The 22482-nt window shown below is 42.8% G+C and overlaps 1 protein-coding gene across 1 annotated transcript in view; it reads right to left on the reverse strand.

Annotated features, from left to right (window-relative positions):
- Nucleotides 1–22482, reverse strand: part of LOC133357470 (IgGFc-binding protein-like) — a 122070-nt gene that overhangs the window by 84124 nt on the left and 15464 nt on the right. Inside the window, 30 exon segments of the mRNA XM_061575415.1 lie at nucleotides 45–156; nucleotides 944–1118; nucleotides 1695–1942; nucleotides 2496–2528; nucleotides 2860–3004; nucleotides 3725–3927; nucleotides 4569–4745; nucleotides 5141–5238; nucleotides 5570–5681; nucleotides 6469–6643; nucleotides 7220–7467; nucleotides 8023–8055; nucleotides 8365–8509; nucleotides 9231–9433; nucleotides 10074–10250; nucleotides 10646–10743; nucleotides 11072–11183; nucleotides 11734–11908; nucleotides 12497–12744; nucleotides 13300–13332; nucleotides 13664–13808; nucleotides 14531–14733; nucleotides 15292–15468; nucleotides 15622–15719; nucleotides 16034–16145; nucleotides 16411–16585; nucleotides 16845–17092; nucleotides 18232–18267; nucleotides 20595–20679; nucleotides 22083–22177. Of these exon segments, the coding sequence (XP_061431399.1) occupies nucleotides 45–156; nucleotides 944–1118; nucleotides 1695–1942; nucleotides 2496–2528; nucleotides 2860–3004; nucleotides 3725–3927; nucleotides 4569–4745; nucleotides 5141–5238; nucleotides 5570–5681; nucleotides 6469–6643; nucleotides 7220–7467; nucleotides 8023–8055; nucleotides 8365–8509; nucleotides 9231–9433; nucleotides 10074–10250; nucleotides 10646–10743; nucleotides 11072–11183; nucleotides 11734–11908; nucleotides 12497–12744; nucleotides 13300–13332; nucleotides 13664–13808; nucleotides 14531–14733; nucleotides 15292–15468; nucleotides 15622–15719; nucleotides 16034–16145; nucleotides 16411–16585; nucleotides 16845–17092; nucleotides 18232–18267; nucleotides 20595–20679; nucleotides 22083–22177 (4324 nt within the window).

Genomic DNA, 22482 nt, shown 5'->3' on the forward strand with positions numbered 1-22482 from the left:
TTAGCAGAAGTGCATGGAAATAATTGAGAAGAACGGATTCTCACTCATCATCAGAACTGTTGAACACTCTCCAGCTGTTTCCCAGCTCGCTTGATGAGGCCGCTGCTGACCCATCCGGCTTCAGATTGTCATCTGAACCATCTCCATTAAAGTTCCCTGTAAAACAACACAAATCGTTCCATTATTGTATTTGCAATCTAGATGGTTTACATGCAAAACATCACTTTTTAATGGAATGCCTATTAACGATTTCATTTTAGTTGGAATGTATGGCTGATAATGCTCTATGGTTGAAAATGAAGCCTGCAGTGTTTTCCCTCTCTATAAATAAGGCCCCGTCACAGAGACGACCTCTCTCTTTGTGACGATACGTGTTCTCTCTCTGTGTATCTTAATGATGTCTTTCTGCTTATATGTCTGTCTATAGTTTTATGGTTAGATTTTTGTTGCTATTTTTTTATACCTGATGATGATTGCTTGTGTTGCAATCGAAACGTCGTAGTATGCTATTATTTAATTTATTATTTTATCTTTATACGTCACTTCACCGAAAGAACCAAAGAAGAATAAATGGACAGGTAGCTGACATTTTTTCTCTTTTAGAATTGCTCCCCACAACAAAAGTAAATTTTTCCAACTCGACTTCAGTGCTTGTATGCTACCACTGCAGTCACGTTTCTCTCTCTCGTAGTCACCATATGAGGTTTCCTCACTTGGCTAACTCCTGATCTGTGCTGCGAACAGCTGCCTCTCCAGGCTGTTATGTTGTCCTTGCTCAGCTGCGCTGTCGACATCCATGCATTCGTCCATTCGCCACGCTTATAAAAGGCCCTGTTCATACTCTCCTAACTGTAACCCCCGTGTCAACAACAATTACATGTTTTTTATTCTACATTGTCCAGTCAGCTGCTTATTGTGTTATTCTCCCAGGAGATCAACTCACCGCAGATTCCGCACAGTTGCCCCGCGTATTCTCCAGGCACGACTATCTCCACATGGTGGTTCCCATCAAACCGAACAACCAGATTGAAATTGGTCTCGAGCACAACGTAGGATCCACTCAGTTGGATGTACACCCCGGACATGAAGAACGGAGGAGTCACGCTCAGCCCATCCACCTGTAAACAAAACACAGAGCATTTTATGTAGAGACCTCGCAGGAGGATCAATAATGCACAGTGCATTATCGTAAACTAAATATATTGTTTATTAGGCATATTTTATCCACTATTTTTTGTAACATCAGCATATTTCCTTCGAGGAATTATGGCATAAACATCGATTGAATATTCACGTATTTTACGTCTTTCTCTAGGAGGTCAATTCCTAACTCCCCAATAAAATTTCCAAATATCAAGTTATACATATATATTCGTTTATTCACACACGAGTGAGAAAAATGAGGCGACACGCCACAGCTGCGTACATCATTTCAACAATACAAGACACAAACATAAAGGGGGAAAAAGAGAAGGTAGCATCTTTCAAGCATCAGGCGACGCCGTGGACATTGTTAAACTTGTTTAAAAAGGAAGTCGCTTCAGGATAATACAATGAATAAATCACGATGAGGAACAATATGGTTATTGAGATATCACTCTAAGAGACAGTGTTGTGCCTCGTAGTGATGGCTCCTGGATGGCACGCACCGGCTCTGTGCAAATAACAATTCAAGTGTGAAGTGAAACCCTCACCAGCACCCGGCGTCCTTTGGCCAAGGTGAACCTGTGGCCGTAGACATCCACGTGGACCTCCTTGACGTAAGACACGGCCGTGCTGCCGCCCCGGAACTCATTTGTTGTCTCCACGTTGAAGTGGGGCAGGGTGGAGCTCTGGTTGCACGGGATGGCTGCCGTGTAGCTGCACTCGCCCATGAAGTGGTGCGTCGTCTTGTCGAAAGTGATGTAGTGAGGGTCTCCAGTGATCACGCAGTCGCCAGGCGCTGAATAAAGAGAAAAGGATTAGTTTCGAATTAACCGGAAATTATTTTTGAGACATTTTTGCCTTTGGCCTGTAAACATTAAGCTTTGAAAAAATATGCACCCGTGAATATCCACGTGTTTTTATAATCAGAGTTAAAGTGTATAACTTCTTAAACGAGTGGGGGGTGCTCATGGCCATTTAACGCTTCGAAGTCAACCTCAAATTGTAAATACACAATACGGTGAATAGTTTACAAGACATTTTGTCAATCCATTCACGAATGAAAGTCTCCCCACACCATGTCGATCATACGGAGTTTTTTTTTATTAAACTTAACTACGCTGGTCACTGGGGTTGGTGAAGTGTGGGCCCAGGATTGGTTCAAATATGAATTGCCATTGAAGTTAGTCATGGGCAGGAATTTTACTTATGTCACTGGGTCCAAATTGAAATGTGAAATTCACTGCAACATGTCATCCCCTTGTAGTGTGTGGGATGTGTTAGCGTAGTGTTTGATGTGTTAATGTAGTGCGATGTATTTAGTTAACATGCTCATGATGCAACTTTCTTACGTTTTGGCGGGGTTGTTGGTGGCACTGTTGGCCCTGTTTCGACGCCAATGAAAAAAGAGAACAGATTAGAAACCAAGTGCATCTGACAAAACTAAATTAGATTCTTTAAAGTGTCTCCCTGTACCAATCCTGCTTAATGACAAAAACTATTTCTAAAAGGAAGAATCTCCGAGGTCACGCGGAGGCCTTAGGGCAGAGTGTTCCAGATCTGAGGATCAAGGACCGAACAAGCCCGAGCTCCAAAGAGTTGTTGATGACAACGTGGCCTCCAGAGAGACACGGTGTGAAACATGAATATGAAGAGCGCAACTACGATGGAACTTTTGAAAAAAGCAGAATTCGCAAACTGCAGTGAGTGGTTCACCTGAGCCATGGCAGCCCAGGATGCCGTCCTCCACACCGCAGGTCTCGTCGTCCTCACAGACCCAGGCCCCACAGTTCACATTGCCAGGATTGACACAGATGCAGCGCTGGCTGCAGTCCTGCGACTCAAACCAGCTCTCCCCGATCTGAGACACACAACACGCACGCGTTACCTCCATTGCACTCTCTAACGCAGACCACACTGTCATAAAGTAATCTCTGAACCAGTCCTCAGCCCATTTTCACCAGCTGTCGTGCAGCAGTGCGATGAAGAGTGGTTAAACAATCTCCATGCTTGACACGGTGATATACACAGCATGGAAAAGGCCTTCTTTATATAAATATATATTTTAATACATATCTATGTTTTATATTTGGATTAGATCCATGCCTGAACCCATTGCCTGTTTACAGTAGGTTAAATGGGTTGCTTTAAGATTTCAGGAATTTGCACAAAAAGATACCTGTACTCATCAATGCTTGGGAAAGAGATGAAATGGTCAAACAGAACGTGTATTAGGGTGTATTACAATTTACAAATAAAATTTGTAATAAAAATACTTGAAATACAATTAAATAAAGATGACAAATAAAGAATGCAAACATCTCATATTGCTTATTCCCAAATTAATTTGAGATCTCAGTAATAAGTGAGATTTTCACTTACATTTTCAGTCAGGAATATTACTGGGCCGTCACTTCAGTGATGTTGTATTATAAAATATGGGAGTGACGGTGCAGTGACATCACCAGAACTCTTATGACTGTGACTTTTAACTTGTTGGGCAGTATAGAACACAGAAATATAATATAAATCGACATGTGCAGAACTGTAAACTTTTTCTTTGTAATTTTTCTTAGCTCACCGGATGGTAGTGGCCATTGTTATCCAGGCAACCGCACTGCTCTGTGGGGACACACTTGTCCCCAGAGAGGACAAAGCCGTCGTCACAGACACAGCCCTCCGCACAGTGCTGGTTGCAGCCACCCGGGGGATTTGCGTTGCTGCAGGTGGCCGGGCACGGTGGGGCACAGCTCTCATAGTGGCTGCCAGGTTCACACAGGAATGCTGTGGGTGCCACACACAACAATAATCTTTAATAATCTTCGAATTCAAATGGTGCTTAAATACTTCAAACACTTAAAACACATTGAGCCACATATTACCTCAAACATTCAAAATGCCGTTTTACATATAGGCTTTCGTGACCAATATAATCCATAACAGGTTTTTTTTGGGTTCGATCGCGTAAATATTCAAATGTAGCTGGATATTGGCAGCTGACTCTGGGCAGCACGAGGTGACTGAGCACCAGCTTGTCATCGGAATTAGTCTGCCAGTAGAAGCAATGTTGTTATTTGTAATCCAGATCGAGAAATTGGCAGATCATTTTAAACATTTAGCAAATTTCAACAACACCATCACACAAAAGGCCACTTTTGTTTAAAATGTCAGGGAATCTGTAGCATCCAATGTAAAGCAGATGGTGAGTATTCATGGATAATACACCCGCACTATTAACAATGCGTCTGTCATGCAATGCAGAACCCTAGTTAGGTTTGAATTTCACTTATTATATCAAAATTGCGTGGTGTATCTAGGCATCTATAGATTAGCAGAATTACGATCACATGTCCATCAAATCACAATCAAATTTAATGGCTGGGCAATCAGTGTGGCGGTGACATCACAGCGGGCGCTGCACTCACGGCAGAAGGTGTTGTTCCTCCACGTGACGATGACCCCAGCTTGGGCGCACTGGTCGGCGTAGGCCTGCAGGGCCTGGCACAACGAGCCGTGGTCCCCGTCCGTGGCACACAGGTCGAACACGCAGTTGTCGAAGAAGACTTGTGGAGGCAGCACCGCGTGGCACTCTTTGAAAGCTCCTGATTGAAGCGAGAAACACGATGTCAGTGTTAGCGGCATCGGCACATCACTCCTCTTGATGCAGCAACGGTGAAATGGTTTGTGCACTGTGCTCCCATTAATAGCAACACAACTTTGAACGCTAATTATCTGTAGAAACAATGTCATCATGGATAGCGAAAGAGTTTTGAAAAAGAATACGTGTAATAAAAATGTCTTAGCCTCTATATTTTTTAAAGTGATAATAATAATAAAAACATTATGCCAACTAGAATTGAATGCCCATCACACAGGTTAACTTGTTGTGGGTATAGCTCCATGGAGTGGAAATGCCACAATGTCTGCAATATAATGAAGTCCATTATCATGCACAGTTACGAGTTAACAGCTGAACTTAATGGAGAGCAATACCCACCCTCAGGGTCAGTGATTATTCCACAGAACGTATCCGATTCATACAGGTTCTTGTCATTCTCATCACATGGAGGTATTTCCCCGGTATCATCTTGGCAACTGTCAACAAACAGACGCGCAGGTTACCATCACCGAGTTTGACAGAGAAAACATCACTGGTAACATAATCACAGTCGTCATTAATCATCATCATCATCATCATGAAGATAACTCAATGTAGCCCAAACAGCTGACACAAATACAACATCAGTGGCACAACAGTCAGATCTAATGTCAGCATGGGGCTCATGTTTGCCACTTCTTATCTATCTCGAGCTCGAATGGCTGTCAATACCAATGTCTTCCATGTGTATTATCCAGAGGCTTTTGCAATGGCACTGTTGTAATTAGCAGAAGTGCATGGAAATAATTGAGAAGAACGGATTCTCACTCATCATCAGAACTGTTGAACACTCTCCAGCTGTTTCCCAGCTCGCTTGATGAGGCCGCTGCTGACCCATCCGGCTTCAGATTGTCATCTGAACCATCTCCATTAAAGTTCCCTGTAAAACAACACAAATCGTTCCATTATTGTATTTGCAATCTAGATGGTTTACATGCAAAACATCACTTTTTAATGGAATGCCTATTAACGATTTCATTTTAGTTGGAATGTATGGCTGATAATGCTCTATGGTTGAAAATGAAGCCTGCAGTGTTTTCCCTCTCTATAAATAAGGCCCCGTCACAGAGACGACCTCTCTCTTTGTGACGATACGTGTTCTCTCTCTGTGTATCTTAATGATGTCTTTCTGCTTATATGTCTGTCTATAGTTTTATGGTTAGATTTTTATTGCTATTTTTTTATACCTGATGATGATTGCTTGTGTTGCAATCGAAACGTCGTAGTATGCTATTATTTAATTTATTATTTTATCTTTATACGTCACTTCACCGAAAGAACCAAAGAAGAATAAATGGACAGGTAGCTGACATTTTTTCTCTTTTAGAATTGCTCCCCACAACAAAAGTAAATTTTTCCAACTCGACTTCAGTGCTTGTATGCTACCACTGCAGTCACGTTTCTCTCTCTCGTAGTCACCATATGAGGTTTCCTCACTTGGCTAACTCCTGATCTGTGCTGCGAACAGCTGCCTCTCCAGGCTGTTATGTTGTCCTTGCTCAGCTGCGCTGTCGACATCCATGCATTCGTCCATTCGCCACGCTTATAAAAGGCCCTGTTCATACTCTCCTAACTGTAACCCCCGTGTCAACAACAATTACATGTTTTTTATTCTACATTGTCCAGTCAGCTGCTTATTGTGTTATTCTCCCAGGAGATCAACTCACCGCAGATTCCGCACAGTTGCCCCGCGTATTCTCCAGGCACGACTATCTCCACATGGTGGTTCCCATCAAACCGAACAACCAGATTGAAATTGGTCTCGAGCACAACGTAGGATCCACTCAGTTGGATGTACACCCCGGACATGAAGAACGGAGGAGTCACGCGCAGCCCATCCACCTGTAAACAAAACACAGAGCATTTTATGTAGAGACCTCGCAGGAGGATCAATAATGCACAGTGCATTATCGTAAACTAAATATATTGTTTATTAGGCATATTTTATCCACTATTTTTTGTAACATCAGCATATTTCCTTCGAGGAATTATGGCATAAACATCGATTGAATATTCACGTATTTTACGTCTTTCTCTAGGAGGTCAATTCCTAACTCCCCAATAAAATTTCCAAATATCAAGTTATACATATATATTCGTTTATTCACACACGAGTGAGAAAAATGAGGCGACACGCCACAGCTGCGTACATCATTTCAACAATACAAGACACAAACATAAAGGGGGAAAAAGAGAAGGTAGCATCTTTCAAGCATCAGGCGACGCCGTGGACATTGTTAAACTTGTTTAAAAAGGAAGTCGCTTCAGGATAATACAATGAATAAATCACGATGAGGAACAATATGGTTATTGAGATATCACTCTAAGAGACAGTGTTGTGCCTCGTAGTGATGGCTCCTGGATGGCACGCACCGGCTCTGTGCAAATAACAATTCAAGTGTGAAGTGAAACCCTCACCAGCACCCGGCGTCCTTTGGCCAAGGTGAACCTGTGGCCGTAGACATCCACGTGGACCTCCTTGACGTAAGACACGGCCGTGCTGCCGCCCCGGAACTCATTTGTTGTCTCCACGTTGAAGTGGGGCAGGGTGGAGCTCTGGTTGCACGGGATGGCTGCCGTGTAGCTGCACTCGCCCATGAAGTGGTGCGTCGTCTTGTCGAAAGTGATGTAGTGAGGGTCTCCAGTGATCACGCAGTCGCCAGGCGCTGAATAAAGAGAAAAGAATTAGTTTCGAATTAACCGGAAATTATTTTTGAGACATTTTTGCCTTTGGCCTGTAAACATTAAGCTTTGAAAAAATATGCACCCGTGAATATCCACGTGTTTTTATAATCAGAGTTGAAGTGTATAACTTCTTAAACGAGTGGGGGGTGCTCTTTGCCATTTAACGCTTCGAAGTCAACCTCAAATTGTAAATACACAATACGGTGAATAGTTTACAAGACATTTTGTCAATCCATTCACGAATGAAAGTCTACCCACACCATGTCGATCATACGGAGTTTTTTTTTTATTAAACTTAACTACACTGGTCACTGGGGGTTGGTGAAGTGTGGGCCCAGGATTGGTTCAAATATGAATGGCCATTGAAGTTAGTCATGGGCAGGAATTTTACTTATGTCACTGGGTCCAAATTGAAATGTGATATTCACTGCACCATGTCATCCCCTTGTAGTGTGTGGGATATGTTAGCGTAGTGTTTGATGTGTTAATGTAGTGTGATGTATTTAGTTAACATGCTCATGATGCAACTTTCTTACGTTTTGGCGGGGTTGTTGGTGGCACTGTTGGCCCTGTTTCGACGCCAATGAAAAAAGAGAACAGATTAGTACCAAGTGCATCTGACAAAACTAAATTAGATTCAATCCTGCTTAATGACAAAAACTATTTCTAAAGGGAAGAATCTCCGAGGTCACGCGGAGGCCTTAGGGCAGAGTGTTCCAGATCTGAGGACCAAGGACCGAACAAGCCCGAGCTCCAAAGAGTTGTTGATGACAACGTGGCCTCCAGAGAGACACGCTGTGAAACATGAATATGAAGAGCGCAACTACGATGGAACTTTTGAAAAAAGCAGAATTCGCAAACTGCAGTGAGTGGTTCACCTGAGCCATGGCAGCCCAGGATGCCGTCCTCCACACCGCAGGTCTCGTCGTCCTCACAGACCCAGGCCCCACAGTTCACATTGCCAGGATTGACACAGATGCAGCGCTGGCTGCAGTCCTGCGACTCAAACCAGCTCTCCCCGATCTGAGACACACAACACGCACGCGTTACCTCCATTGCACTCTCTAACGCAGACCACACTGTCATAAAGTAATCTCTGAACCAGTCCTCAGCCCATTTTCACCAGCTGTCGTGCAGCAGTGCGATGAAGAGTGGTTAAACAATCTCCATGCTTGACACGGTGATATACACAGCATGGAAAAGGCCTTCTTTATATAAATATATATTTTAATACATATCTATTTTTTATATTTTGATTAGATCCAATGCCTGAACCCATTGCCTGTTTACAGTAGGTTAAATGGGTTGCTTTAAGATTTCAGGAATTTGCACAAAAAGATACCTGTATTCATCAATGCTTGGGAAAGAGAAGAAATGGTCAAACAAAACGTGTAGTAGGGTGTATTAAAATTTACAAATAAAATTTGTAATAAAAAGACTTGAAATACAATTAAATAAAGATGACAAATAAAGAATGCAAACATCTCATATTGCTTATTCCCAAATTAATTTGAGATCTCAGTAATAAGTGAGATTTTCACTTACATTTTCAGTCAGGAATATTACTGGGCCGTCACTTCAGTGATGCTGTATTATAAAATATGGGAGTGACGGTGCAGTGACATCACCAGAACTCTTATGACTGTGACTTTTAACTTGTTGGGCAGTATAGAACACAGAAATATAATATAAATCGACATGTGCAGAACTGTAAACTTTTTCTTTGTAATTTTTCTAAGCTCACCGGATGGTAGTGGCCATTGTTATCCAGGCAACCGCACTGCTCTGTGGGGACACACTTGTCCCCAGAGAGGACAAAGCCGTCGTCACAGACACAGCCCTCCGCACAGTGCTGGTTGCAGCCACCCGGGGGATTTGCGTTGCTGCAGGTGGCCGGGCACGGTGGGGCACAGCTCTCATAGTGGCTGCCAGGTTCACACAGGAATGCTGTGGGTGCCACACACAACAATCATCTTTAATAATCTTCGAATTAAAATGGTGCTTAAATACTTCAAACACTTAAAACACATTGAGCCACATATTACCTCAAACATTCAAAATGCGGTTTTACATATAGGCTTTCGTGACCAATATAACCCATAACAGGTTTTTTTTGGGTTAGATCGCGTAAATATTCAAATGTAGCTGGATATTGGCATCTGACTCTGGGCAGCACGAGGTGACTGAGCACCAGCTTGTCATCGGAATTAGTCTGCCAGTAAGAGCAATGTTGTTATTTGTAATCCAGATCGAGAAATTGGCAGATCATTTTAGACATTTAGCAAATTTCAACAACACCATCACACAAAAGGCCACTTTGTTTAAAATGTCAGGCAATCTGTAGCATCCAATGTAAAGCAGATGGTGAGTATTCATGGATAATACACCCGCACTATTAACAATGCGTCTGTCATGCAATGGAGAACCCTAGTTAGGTTTGAATTTCACTTATTATATCAAAATTGCGTGGTGTATCTAGGCATCTATAGATTAGCAGATTTACCATCACATGTCCATCAAATCACAATCAAATTTAATGGCTGGGCAATCAGTGTGGTGGTGACATCACAGCAGGTGCTGCACTCACGGCAGAAGGTGTTGTTCCTCCACGTGACGATGACCCCAGCTTGGGCGCACTGGTCGGCGTAGGCCTGCAGGGCCTGGCACAACGAGCCGTGGTCCCCGTCCGTGGCACACAGGTCGAACACGCAGTTGTCGAAGAAGACTTGTGGAGGCAGCACCGCGTGGCACTCTTTGAAAGCTCCTGATTGAAGCGAGAAACACGATGTCAGTGTTAGCGGCATCGGCACATCACTTCTCTTGATGCAGCAACGGTGAAATGGTTTGTGCACTGTGCTCCCATTAATAGCAACACAAATTTGAACGCTAATTATCTGTAGAAACAATGTCATCATGGATAGCGAAAGAGTTTTGAAAAAGAATACGTGTAATAAAAATGTCTTAGCCTCTATATTTTTTAAAGTGATAATAATAATAAAAACATTATGCCAACTAGAATTGAATGCCCATCACACAGGTTAACTTGTTGTGGGTATAGCTCCATGGAGTGGAAATGCCACAATGTCTGCAATATAATGAAGTCCATTATCATGCACAGTTACGAGTTAACAGCTGAACTTAATGGAGAGCAATACCCACCCTCAGGGTCAGTGATTATTCCACAGAACGTATCCGATTCATACAGGTTCTTGTCATTCTCATCACATGGAGGTATTTCCCCGGTATCATCTTGGCAACTGTCAACAAACAGACGCGCAGGTTACCATCACCGAGTTTGACAGAGAAAACATCACTGGTAACATAATCACAGTCGTCATTAATCATCATCATCATCATGAAGATAACTCAATGTAGCCCAAACAGCTGACACAAATACAACATCAGTGGCACAACAGTCAGATCTAATGTCAGCATGGGGCTCATGTTTGCCACTTCTTATCTATCTCGAGCTCGAATGGCTGTCAATACCAATGTCTTCCATGTGTATTATCCAGAGGCTTTTGCAATGGCACTGTTGTAATTAGCAGAAGTGCATAGAAATAATTGGGAAGAACGGATTCTCACTCATCATCAGAACTGTTGAACACTCTCCAGCTGTTTCCCAGCTCGCTTGATGAGGCCGCTGCTGACCCATCCGGCTTCAGATTGTCATCTGAACCATCTCCATTAAAGTTCCCTGTAAAACAACACAAATCGTTCCATTATTGTATTTGCAATCTAGATGGTTTACATGCAAAACATCACTTTTTAATGGAATGCCTATTAACGATTTCATTTTAGTTGGAATGTATGGCTGATAATGTTCTACGGTTGAAAATTAAGCCTGCAGTGTTTTCCAATTAATACGTGCAAAATGGACAGGTAGCTGACATTTTTTCTCTTTTAGAATTGCTCCCCACAACAGAAGTACATTTTTCCAACTCGACTTCAGTGCTTGTATGCTACCACTGCAGTCACGTTTCTCTCTCTCGTAGTCACCATATGAGGTTTCCTCACTTGGCTAACTCCTCATCTGCGCTGCGAACAGCTGCCTCTCCAGGCTGTTATGTTGTCCTTGCTCAGCTGCGCTGTCGACATCCATGCATTCGTCCATTCGCCACGCTTATAAAAGGCCCTGTTCATACTCTCCTAACTGTAACCCCCGTGTCAACAACAAGGACATGTTTTTTATTCTACATTGTCCAGTCAGCTGCTTATTGTGTTATTCTCCCAGGAGATCAACTCACCGCAGATTCCGCACAGTTGCCCCGCGTATTCTCCAGGCACGACTATCTCCACATGGTGGTTCCCATCAAACCGAACAACCAGATTGAAATTGGTCTCGAGCACAACGTAGGATCCACTCAGTTGGATGTACACCCCGGACATGAAGAATGGAGGAGTCACGCGCAGCCCATCCACCTGTAAACAAAACACAGAGCATTTTATGTAGAGACCTCGCAGGAGGATCAATAATGCACAGTGCATTATCGTAAACTAAATATATTGTTTATTAGGCATATTTTATCCACTATTTTTTGTAACATCAGCATATTTCCTTCGAGGAATTATGGCGTAAACATCGCTTGAATATTCACGTATTTTACGTCTTTCTTTAGGAGGTCAATTCCTAACTTCCCAATAAAATTTCCAAATATCAAGTTATACATATATATTCGTTTATTCACACACGAGTGAGAAAAATGTGGCGACACTCCACGGCTGCGTTCATCATTTCAACAACACAAGACACAAACATAAAGGTGGAACAAGCGAAGGTAGCATCTTTCAAGCATCAGGCGACGCCGTGGACATTGTTAAATGCGGAGTAAAACTTGTTTAAAAGGGAAGTCGCTTTAGGACAATACAATGAATAAATCACGATGAGGAACAATATGGTTATTGAGATATCACTCTAAGAGACAGTGTTGTGCCTCGTAGTGATGGCTCCTGGATGGCACGCACCGGCTCTGTGCAAATAACAATTCAAGTGTGAAGTGAAACCCTCACCAGCACCCGGCGTCCTTTGGCCAAGGTGAACCTGTGGCCGTAGACATCCACGTGGACCTCCTTGACGTAAGACACGGCCGTGCTGCCGCCCCGGAACTCATTTGTTGTCTCCACGTTGAAGTGGGGCAGGGTGGAGCTCTGGTTGCACGGGATGGCTGCCGTGTAGCTGCACTCGCCCATGAAGTGGTGCGTCGTCTTGTCGAAAGTGATGTAGTGAGGGTCTCCAGTGATCACGCAGTCGCCAGGCGCTGAATAAAGAGAAAAGGATTAGTTTCGAATTAACCGGAAATTATTTTTGAGACATTTTTGCCTTTGGCCTGTAAACATTAAGCTTTGAAAAAATATGCACCCGTGAATATCCATGTGTTTTTATAATCAGAGTTAAAGTGTATAATTTATTAAACGAGTGGGGGGTGCTCTTTGCCATTTAACGCTTCGAAGTCAACCTCAAATTGTAAATACACAATACGGTGAATAGTTTACAAGACATTTTGTCAATCCATTCATGAATGAAAGTCTCCCCACACCATGTCGATCATACGGAGTTTTTTTTTTATTAAACTTAACTACGCTGGTCACTGGGGGTTGGTGAAGTGTGGGCCCAGAATTGGTTCAAATATGAATTGCCATTGAAGTTAGTCATGGGCAGGAATTTTACTTATGTCACTGGGTCCAAATTGAAATGTGATATTCACTGCACCATGTCATCCCCTTGTAGTGTGTGGGATGTGTTAGCGTAGTGTTTGATGTGTTAATGTAGTGCGATGTATTTAGTTAATATGCTCATGATGCAACTTTCTTACGTTTTGGCGGGGTTGTTGGTGGCACTGTTGGCCCTGTTTCGACGCCAATGAAAAAAGAGAACAGATTAGAAACCAAGTGCATCTGACAAAACTAAATTAGATTCTTTAAAGTGTCTCCCTGCACCAATCCTGCTTAATGACAAAAACTATTTCTCAAAGGAAGAATCTCCGAGGTCATGCGGAGGCCTTAGGGCAGAGTGTTCCAGATCTGAGGACCAAGGACCGAACAAGCCCGAGCTCCAAAGAGTTGTTGATGACAACGTGGCCTCCAGAGAGACATGGTGTGAAACATGAATATGAAGAGCGCAACTACGATGGAACTTTTGAAAAAAGCAGATTTCGCAAACTGCAGTGAGTGGTTCACCTGAGCCATGGCAGCCCAGGATGCCGTCCTCCACACCGCAGGTCTCGTCGTCCTCACAGACCCAGGCCCCACAGTTCACATTGCCAGGATTGACACAGATGCAGCGCTGGCTGCAGTCCTGCCACTCAAACCAGCTCTCCCCGATCTGAGACACACAACACGCACGCGTTACCTCCATTGCACTCTCTAACGCAGACCACACTGTCATAAAGTAATCTCTGAACCAGTCCTCAGCCCATTTTCACCAGTTCTCGCGGAGCAGGGCGATGAAGAGTGGTTAAACAATCTCCTTGCTTGACACGGTGATTTACACAGCATGGAAAAAGGCCTTCTTTATATAAATATATATTTTAATACATATCTATTTTTTATATTTTGATTAGATCCAATGCCTGAACCCATTGCCTGTTTACAGTAGGTTAAATGGGTTGCTTTAAGATTTCAGGAATTTGCACAAAAAGAAACCTGTACTCATCAATGCTTGGGAATGAGAAGAAATGGTCAAACAGAACGTGTAGTAGGGTGTATTAAAATTTACAAATAAAATTTGTAATAAAAATACTTGAAATACGATTTAATAAAGATGACAAATAAAGAATGCAAACATCTCATATTGCTTATTCCCAAATTAATTTGAGATCTCAGTAATAAGTGAGATTTTCACTTACATTTTCAGTCAGGAATATTACTGGGCCGTCACTTCAGTGATGCTGTATTATAAAATATGGGAGTGACGTTGCAGTGACATCACCAGAACTCTTATGACTGTGACTTTTAACTTGTTGGGCAGTATAGAACACAGGAATATAATATAAATCTACATTTGCAGAACTGTAAACTTTTTCTTTGTAATTTTTCTTAGCTTACCGGATGGTAGTGGCCATTGTTATCCAGGCAACCGCACTGCTCTGTGGGGACACACTTGTCCCCAGAGAGGACAAAGCCGTCGTCACAGACACAGCCCTCCGCACATTGCTGGTTGCAGCCACCCGGGGGATTTGCGTTGCTGCAGGTGGCCGGGCACGGTGGGGCACAGCTCTCATAGTGGCTGCCAGGTTCACACGGGAATGCTGTGGGTGCCACACACAACAATAATCTTTAATAATCTTTGATTTCCAATGGTGCTTAAATACTTCAGAAACTCAAAACACCTTCAATCACATGTTATCTCAAACATTTGGAGGGGACCGGATATTGGTAGCTGTCTCTGTGTAGCACAAAGTGACTGAGCACCAGCCCGTCATGGGAATTAGTCTCCCAGTAAGGGGCAATGTTGTTATGTGTCATCCAGATTGAGTAATTGGCAGCTAATTTTACAAAGTTGCCAAGTTTGGACCACGACATCAGCACACAACGGCCTACTCTGCTTAATGTCAGGGAATCTGTAGCGTTCAACGTAAAGTGAACCAAGTATGGTTAATACACCCTCACTATTAACAATGCGTCTGATGCTATGGACAGCCCGAGTTAGGATTGCATTGCACTTATTATATTAAAACTGCATCGTTTATTTAGGCCACCATAGATTAGCATACTTACAATGACACGTCCATGAAATCACATCAGAATCAAATTTCATGGCTGGGCAATCAGCGTGGCGGTGACATCACAGCGGGCGGTGCACTCACGGCAGAAGGTGTTGTTCCTCCAGGTGACGATGACCCCAGCTTGGGCGCACTGGTCGGCGTAGGCCTGCAGGGCCTGGCACAGCGAGCCGTGGTCCCCATCCGTGGCACACAGGTCGAACACGCAGTTGTCGAAGAGGCCTTGTGGAGGCAGAACCGCGTGGCACTCCTTGAAAGCTCCTGCTCGCAGCGAGAAATACGATATCAGTGTTAGCGGTATTGGCACATCACTCCTCTTTAACACAAGTGGCTTTTAAGAATAACGAACTATTACCGTATTCCATTATTTGATGAAGCAGCGGTGCAATGGTTTGTGCACTGTGCAATACTTACCCTCAGGGTCAGTGATTATGCCACAGAACGCATCCGATTCATACAGGTTCTTGTCATTCTCATCACATGGAGGTATTTCCCCGGTATCATCTTGGCAACTGTCAACAAACGACACGCAGGTTAACGTCAACGAGTTTCAAACAGAAAACATCACCAGAAACAATCACATTACCATCATCATCATGAAGATAACTCACTGTAGCCCAAACAGCTGGCACAAATACAGCATCAGTGGTACAGCAGTCAGATCTAATGTGAGCTTGGGACTCATGTTTCACATTTCTTGTCTATTTGGAGCTCCAATGGCTTTTAATACCAATGCCGTCCACGTGTATTATCTAGAGGCTTTTGCAATTGCACTGTTGTAATGAGCAGACACGCATGGAGATAATTCAGAAGAACGGATCCTCACTCATCATCAGAACTGTTGAACACTCTCCAGCTGTTTCCCAGCTCGCTTGATGAGGCCGCTGCTGACCCATCCGGCTTCAAATTGTCATCTGAGCCATCTCCATTAAAGTTCCCTGTAAAACAACACAAATCGTTCCATTAGTAGTTGCAATTCAGATGGTTTACGTGAAAAACGGCACTTGTTCGATGAAATGCCTATTTAACTTTTCCATTTTTGTTAGAATTCGTGGCTGATAATGCTCAATGGTCCTCACTGCTGCTCCTCTTTGGCTGAATTCTTTGCATATTCTGTCAACTGCAATAACATTGATATTTTATGAATTCTACAATTTAAAGTCAGTTGCTTATTGTGTCACTTCTCTCAGCAGATCAACTCACCGCAGATGCCGCACAGTTCCCCCGTGTATTCTCCAGGCACGACTATCTCTACATGGTGGTTCCCATCAAACCGAACAACCAGATTGAAATCGGTCTCGAGCACAACGTAGGATCCACTCAGTTGGATGTACACCCCCGAAATGAAGAACGGAGGAGTCAAACGCAGCCCATCCACCTGCACAACAGAGGTGACACAATTGACACAGTCGATATGATATTCTACCGCAATTACATTTAAATGCGTGACGTGAGGACATAGGACACGGCGTCACAGCATCATCTGCAAGCGTCACGTTCATTGTGTGTGTGACGTCACAGCCTTGGGTTTTACAGCGCAGCAACAAACTGGCACCTGCTGAGCGGGACCAGCTAGCTTGGAGGGTCTCGGTCCTGCAATGTAAAAACAAGAGCCACTGTGCAAGCGCAGGCCTCACCAGCACCCGGCGCCCTTGGCCCAAGGTGATTCTGTGGCCGTAGACCTCCACGTGGACCTCCTTGACGTAAGACACGGCCGTGCTGCCGCCCCGGTGCTCGTTGGTCGTCTCCACGTTGAAGTGGGGCAGGGTGGAGCTCTGGTTGCACGGGATGGACGCGGTGTAGGTGCACGTGCCCATGAAGTCGTGGGCGACCCCGTCAAATGTCAAGTAATGAGGGTCTCCGCAAATGCTGCAGTGTCCTGGTTCTGAAAGTTACGAACATCATTGCATAATACAAGTGATGGTGGTAAATGTTACCAGCACGTACATATATGCTGGTAATTGGCAGCAGGCTTTGCTGGCTTTCCATCAGCTTTAACATCGCACTTTTCCCAGAAGTATATGAACATGTAAATTATTAAAATATGACACCTATTTGGATTCAGCACCTTTAAAACCTCTACATAAGACTTCCATGAGAAAAAAAAAATAGTTAAACATTTGAGTACACTCCAAAATTTGGGATGTGAAAGAAATATGTATATATTTTATATTTAAACTGATGTCAATTATACTCTGTACCATAGAACACTTAAAACTTTTTTCAAACATTGTATGCCTAAGTTTAAAAAATATGAAAGTTTTCCATTTTTCCGTCCAATTATGTGGGTCAAAAGTTTTCAGATTTAAATTTGACTTTTTTATCACTGGATATATCAAAAAGATATTTTTACAATTAAATACTGCTATTACTCATAATACTTAGTTCATGACATCTGTTATGATACTACTGTAGTATGATGGCCGGGATGGTATGACCGTGCACATCACGTCTCAGTCATGTCTCTCGGGTGACATGGCACTGTGCAACATCAATAAAGCCACAATAGTATGTATGTGCGTATGTTGAACTTCTTTCACACTGTACGTCGATAATTTTGTTAATCGGAGCCGCGGATGTATAAGGTTGCATGGATAAATATTTAAAAAAACATAACTTGCCCTTTATCAATGCACGGCTGGATGAAGGCCTCCCGCAGGCCATGTTAGTGAAATGAACTTGAATGAACTTGAACTAGTAATGTGGGTTTAACCATATTTCACCACGCTGGTCAGTGCCGATTGGTGAAGGTGGGGAGGGGGGTTGTGGGGGCAGGACCAGTTCAAGCATCACTCGCCACTGATATTAGCCGTGGTCAGGAATCAAACCGAGGTGACCCCTGTTCATAGTGCAATGCGCTGATCACTGTCCCACCACAATACTGTAATACACAGCAGTGATGAAACGTTGTAGAAATATAAATATAGCGACTTGACACTGGAAACCAGTACAGCACAAAGCCTCAAACCGATGAGGTGTTTAGGTCATCCCTGACGAACCGCACACTCCACTGCAAATTCTCACTTGGAGGTGGTGGCGTTGGTGCCGGCGTTGTTGGAGCTTCGGTTCATGAAATAAAGACAATGGGACATTACTCGTCAACCGATGCATCCGACATTCATTCATGAGAGCACTCTTTTATTATTTACACGCCTTTAGATATTTATTTAACTCACTCTGTTGTATCCTCAAATCTTGTAACTCAAATTTTACATAGTTCCCAATGTCGTATCGACTGCAAACTTGGTATACGTATGTCATATTGATGACAATACTATATTATATCATTACAAAAAAATAAAAAACATATACTTTAAAACATTATTTAACACGCTTTTTTATAAACTTACTCTGTTGTCGTATCCTCAAATCTTGTAACTCAAATTTTACATAGTTCCCAATGTGCTATCGACTGCAAACTTGGTATACGTATGTCATACTGATGACAAAACTATATTCTATCATTAAAAATCTAAATAAATATTTTTTAAACTTTCTTTTTATATCTTATGTTTCGGCTTGGGGCTAATTGTCCACGCTCAACTCACGTTGCCTGTAAATCACCGCGGCCCCTTACTTTGTGGCAAGCCTCGGGGCCACTTCCTGGAGTGCTGCCATCACTAGTCCGGTACATTTAATTAAAGCGTGTTTTTTTAAAATATGTTTAAATATTACTTATTATCTACTGTGTTATGTACAGTGTTTCATCAATATCAATGCTGCTATGATGAAACATAATAATAGTCCACTATTAACGCGCTCAAATGTCACGACCGTGCGCGACTCGGGAAGCTCGCAGCCTCGCTCGGAGCTCCCCAGGAAGCTCAAGAAGCTCGCCAAGAATGTGTCTTCAGGTGCTTCTAGAAGGTGGGATGAGACTGGATGCTGCTTCGTATGTGAAGGGGGTAGAGTTACAGATGGAGGGAGCTGCTGCAGAGTGAGCAGTGACGCTGGGTCTGACAGCAGGCCACGCAAAGGGCACGGTGACTGGTGACAGAGGGACGCCACCTTTTGCTTGAACCGTGCAGATTTTTAGCAAAGTAGAGACATCTGTGCCACCACTCCCCATGCCGAGGGCAGGGCACAGCAGATCGTCTCGTAGTATTTGTAATTTGTTGATGCTCTTGGCGGATGCCCAAGTGAGTAGAGGGCATTGCAGCAATTGTGATGGGAACCTATGATACAGCAGGCGAGGGTGTTATCTGCGGGAATTGAGGGCATGGGGCGGATGTGCCGAATCGCTGTGAGATGGCAATTGCATGCTTTGGTTGTGTCGTGCACAGTATGCAGTTGTACTAAACTGCCGAGGCCACTTTAAAGCAAGGCCATTTGTAGAGCACATCATAAGAGCCTTTTGCCAATCGTGAGCCTGCAGTGCCATGGTAGAACTAATACCACTGTGTGAGCAAACACATCTCCAATACAGGACATAAGCATGCTCATTCACAGGGAAATTGCCAGTTTATAATTGTATGAGTAGCCTCTGAAAATGTTACAATTTAACTTTACACACAACCACTCAGGATATGGCTGTAATCGGAATAATGAGGGGTTTTCGGAGTAGAGTGACATATTTTGCATCGTGATTAATCTATGTATACTAATAGGGGTTTTCCCCTTGTTTCTGGCAACAAAACTGATACATTTTGCAAGGAATCATGCTTACATTAACCACAATACTTGCAGTCAAATGCAAACAAAAAACAATACTCTGATAATTTATGCATTGTCTTTGAAATTGATTGGTCCACACCAGAGACAGCTTTCTTTAGAGCCTCGTCTCATGTGGTGTTCGACCAAATGACGCCATATGAGACGAGGCTCTAAAGAAAGATGTCTGGTGTGGACCAATCAGTTTCAAAGACAATGCATAAATTATCAGAGTATTGTTTTTTGTTTGCATTTGACTGCAAGTATTGTGGTTAATGTAAGCATGATTCCTTGCAAAAGGTATCAGTTTTGTTGCCAGAAAAAAGGGGAAAACCCCTATTAGTATATTTTGGTACTGGCAAAGGAGGTCCCATGATGTAATCTATGTATGTAGAACTTTTCCACCGTATGTAGCCAACCGTGCTAATCGGAGGTGCGGGGGAAATGCAGGTGAAACATTATCTCTTGCGTTTGTAGAGGTGGTCCGTGTGTGCATCGATGACCAAAAGAGTGCAGAAACAAATACAAGGCCTACATTTAGATAGGAAATCCTTTTTTCTACATTACCAACAGTGATGTATCAAAAGATGAGGCATCACAAATACAGCTATAAATATGTATCTAGAGACACGCAACCAATGTGTCCTGTGCTGTAATCCTGGAATTCAAACTAGGATGCACATGTCAATTAGGCCGGTTTTATATGAATACTGCCACTACGACAACCTCATATTTACCTGTAGGCTCACAGACTGAGACGCAGACGCTGTCCACAGCAATATCGCTCTCAGGTGTCTCCCCACGCACTCCTTCGATGGCAAACTGCACAAAGATACAAAGCAATGTCACGTATTATTAGTGCACGTTTAATGATCGTGTTGTTTGTTGGAGTGGAAGCCACTCGTATTTATGCGACGCTTTGGTGGGAACATCAAGGGACCAAGTGCCGGGCGATTCCCACTGCGACTGGTCCCAATCGCGATGCGGCTCTTTGATGGAATACGATGCCCAATGGGATCATCAATTGAATTGCGAATTTATGGTATTTTCTAGGCATCTAACAATTGTCCACAGTAACTATACGAATATTTACAATTCATGGTCGCGCTTTGATTAAAATAATGAATGACTCTATATACACATTAGCATATATGTTATATAAATAAACAGTTGATTCTCACATGCACGATTTAATGCGTGCATCATTACTTTCATAATATTTTCTGTGGGGAATATCCAGAGCATGAAATTTGGTGGCGATTCTCTAAACAACTGCTAGGCTGTCAAAGAATCCCCATTCAACTCCATGGCGGTTGTCCTGTCTCCATTGGAATAGCCCAAGAATCACCCCTTTATTTAAAGTAGACGCAGGAATCAGCAATTTAATTAATGGGGATTTTCTAACTGTGCAGCCCAGGAAGTGTCCATAGAATTCCAATTAATATGATTGGAACTCGCAGGGACACAAACGCATATTTAATGCATGAGCGAAGGTAATATAATTTTTAAATATATGAAGTGGGTTAATACCCATGGACTAAAAAAATCTAAGTTGCATCATGATTTGTTTAATCAACTGATACGGTTGAAAATATTGGCACTTAGTTGTGATGTATGACACGAGATCTCTTAAAATGCACACAACTCTTTAATAACGCAACGTTAGTTTCAAAAGTGTTCAGTTTCATGAAATGTAAACATAAAGAAATAATAAAACGTGCGTGCATCATTTGTTTGCATGCTTGTTGAACTACGTAGCCAACCGTGCTAATCGGAGGTACAGGGGAAAGACAACAAACTAAACACAAAAACCAGAAACCATTTACACGGTTTCTGAATGTTTAGACACTTTAAATTAATTGCACAATTTTTTTATGAAACAGGAGTTTGCACAACGTTTGATTTCATTCAGCTGTATTCAACCCAAAGTGTTCAACACCATCCCACGCTTGATTTGAATAAAGGGTGGTGCAGTGTTCAAATGAATAACCATGCACACAGTGGAGAATCGTAATCAATTAAAAGTGCATTCTAATTGAGTTGTAATCTTCGCAGTTGTTGAGACCCCCCCCCCCACCTCGTCAATTGGTATTACAAATCTGCACCTCACCAAATACAACTGCACATCTCTCAAATCTAACCCACACATACATATATAATAGGCAGTGATTCAAATACAGTAGACACACATACAGAACTAGACTGCATGTAAGGGATTCTCTTACTTGAACATTTCCGGACTCAGGGAACATGACTTGAGCTAAAATCCACTGTTCTCCCTGGTTTCCCTGAACAGTCCACACGGGTTGTCCATTGACGGCTGCGGTCAATGTGGGTGACACAGAAGGTTTGTTACACGGCTGGGAGCGGAGCACATGGGTGTGCAACTGACACACAAATACACAAAGTTACATGGAGAGAAAACCATCATCCCCATTAAAACCATCATCCCCATTAAAACCACCAACTCCATTAAAAACATCGTCCCAATTAAAAACATCATCCCAATTAAAACCATCATCCCTATTAAAGCAATCCTCTCTATTAAAACCATCTCCATTAAAACCATTATCCCAATTCAAACCATCCCTATGAAAAAGCCATAATTTCTATTAAAACCATCTC

This window comes from Lethenteron reissneri, chromosome 58 (genome assembly GCF_015708825.2).
Source record: "Lethenteron reissneri isolate LAM-NWPU_2019-01 chromosome 58, ASM1570882v1, whole genome shotgun sequence".
NCBI classification, from domain to species: domain Eukaryota; kingdom Metazoa; phylum Chordata; class Hyperoartia; order Petromyzontiformes; family Petromyzontidae; genus Lethenteron; species Lethenteron reissneri.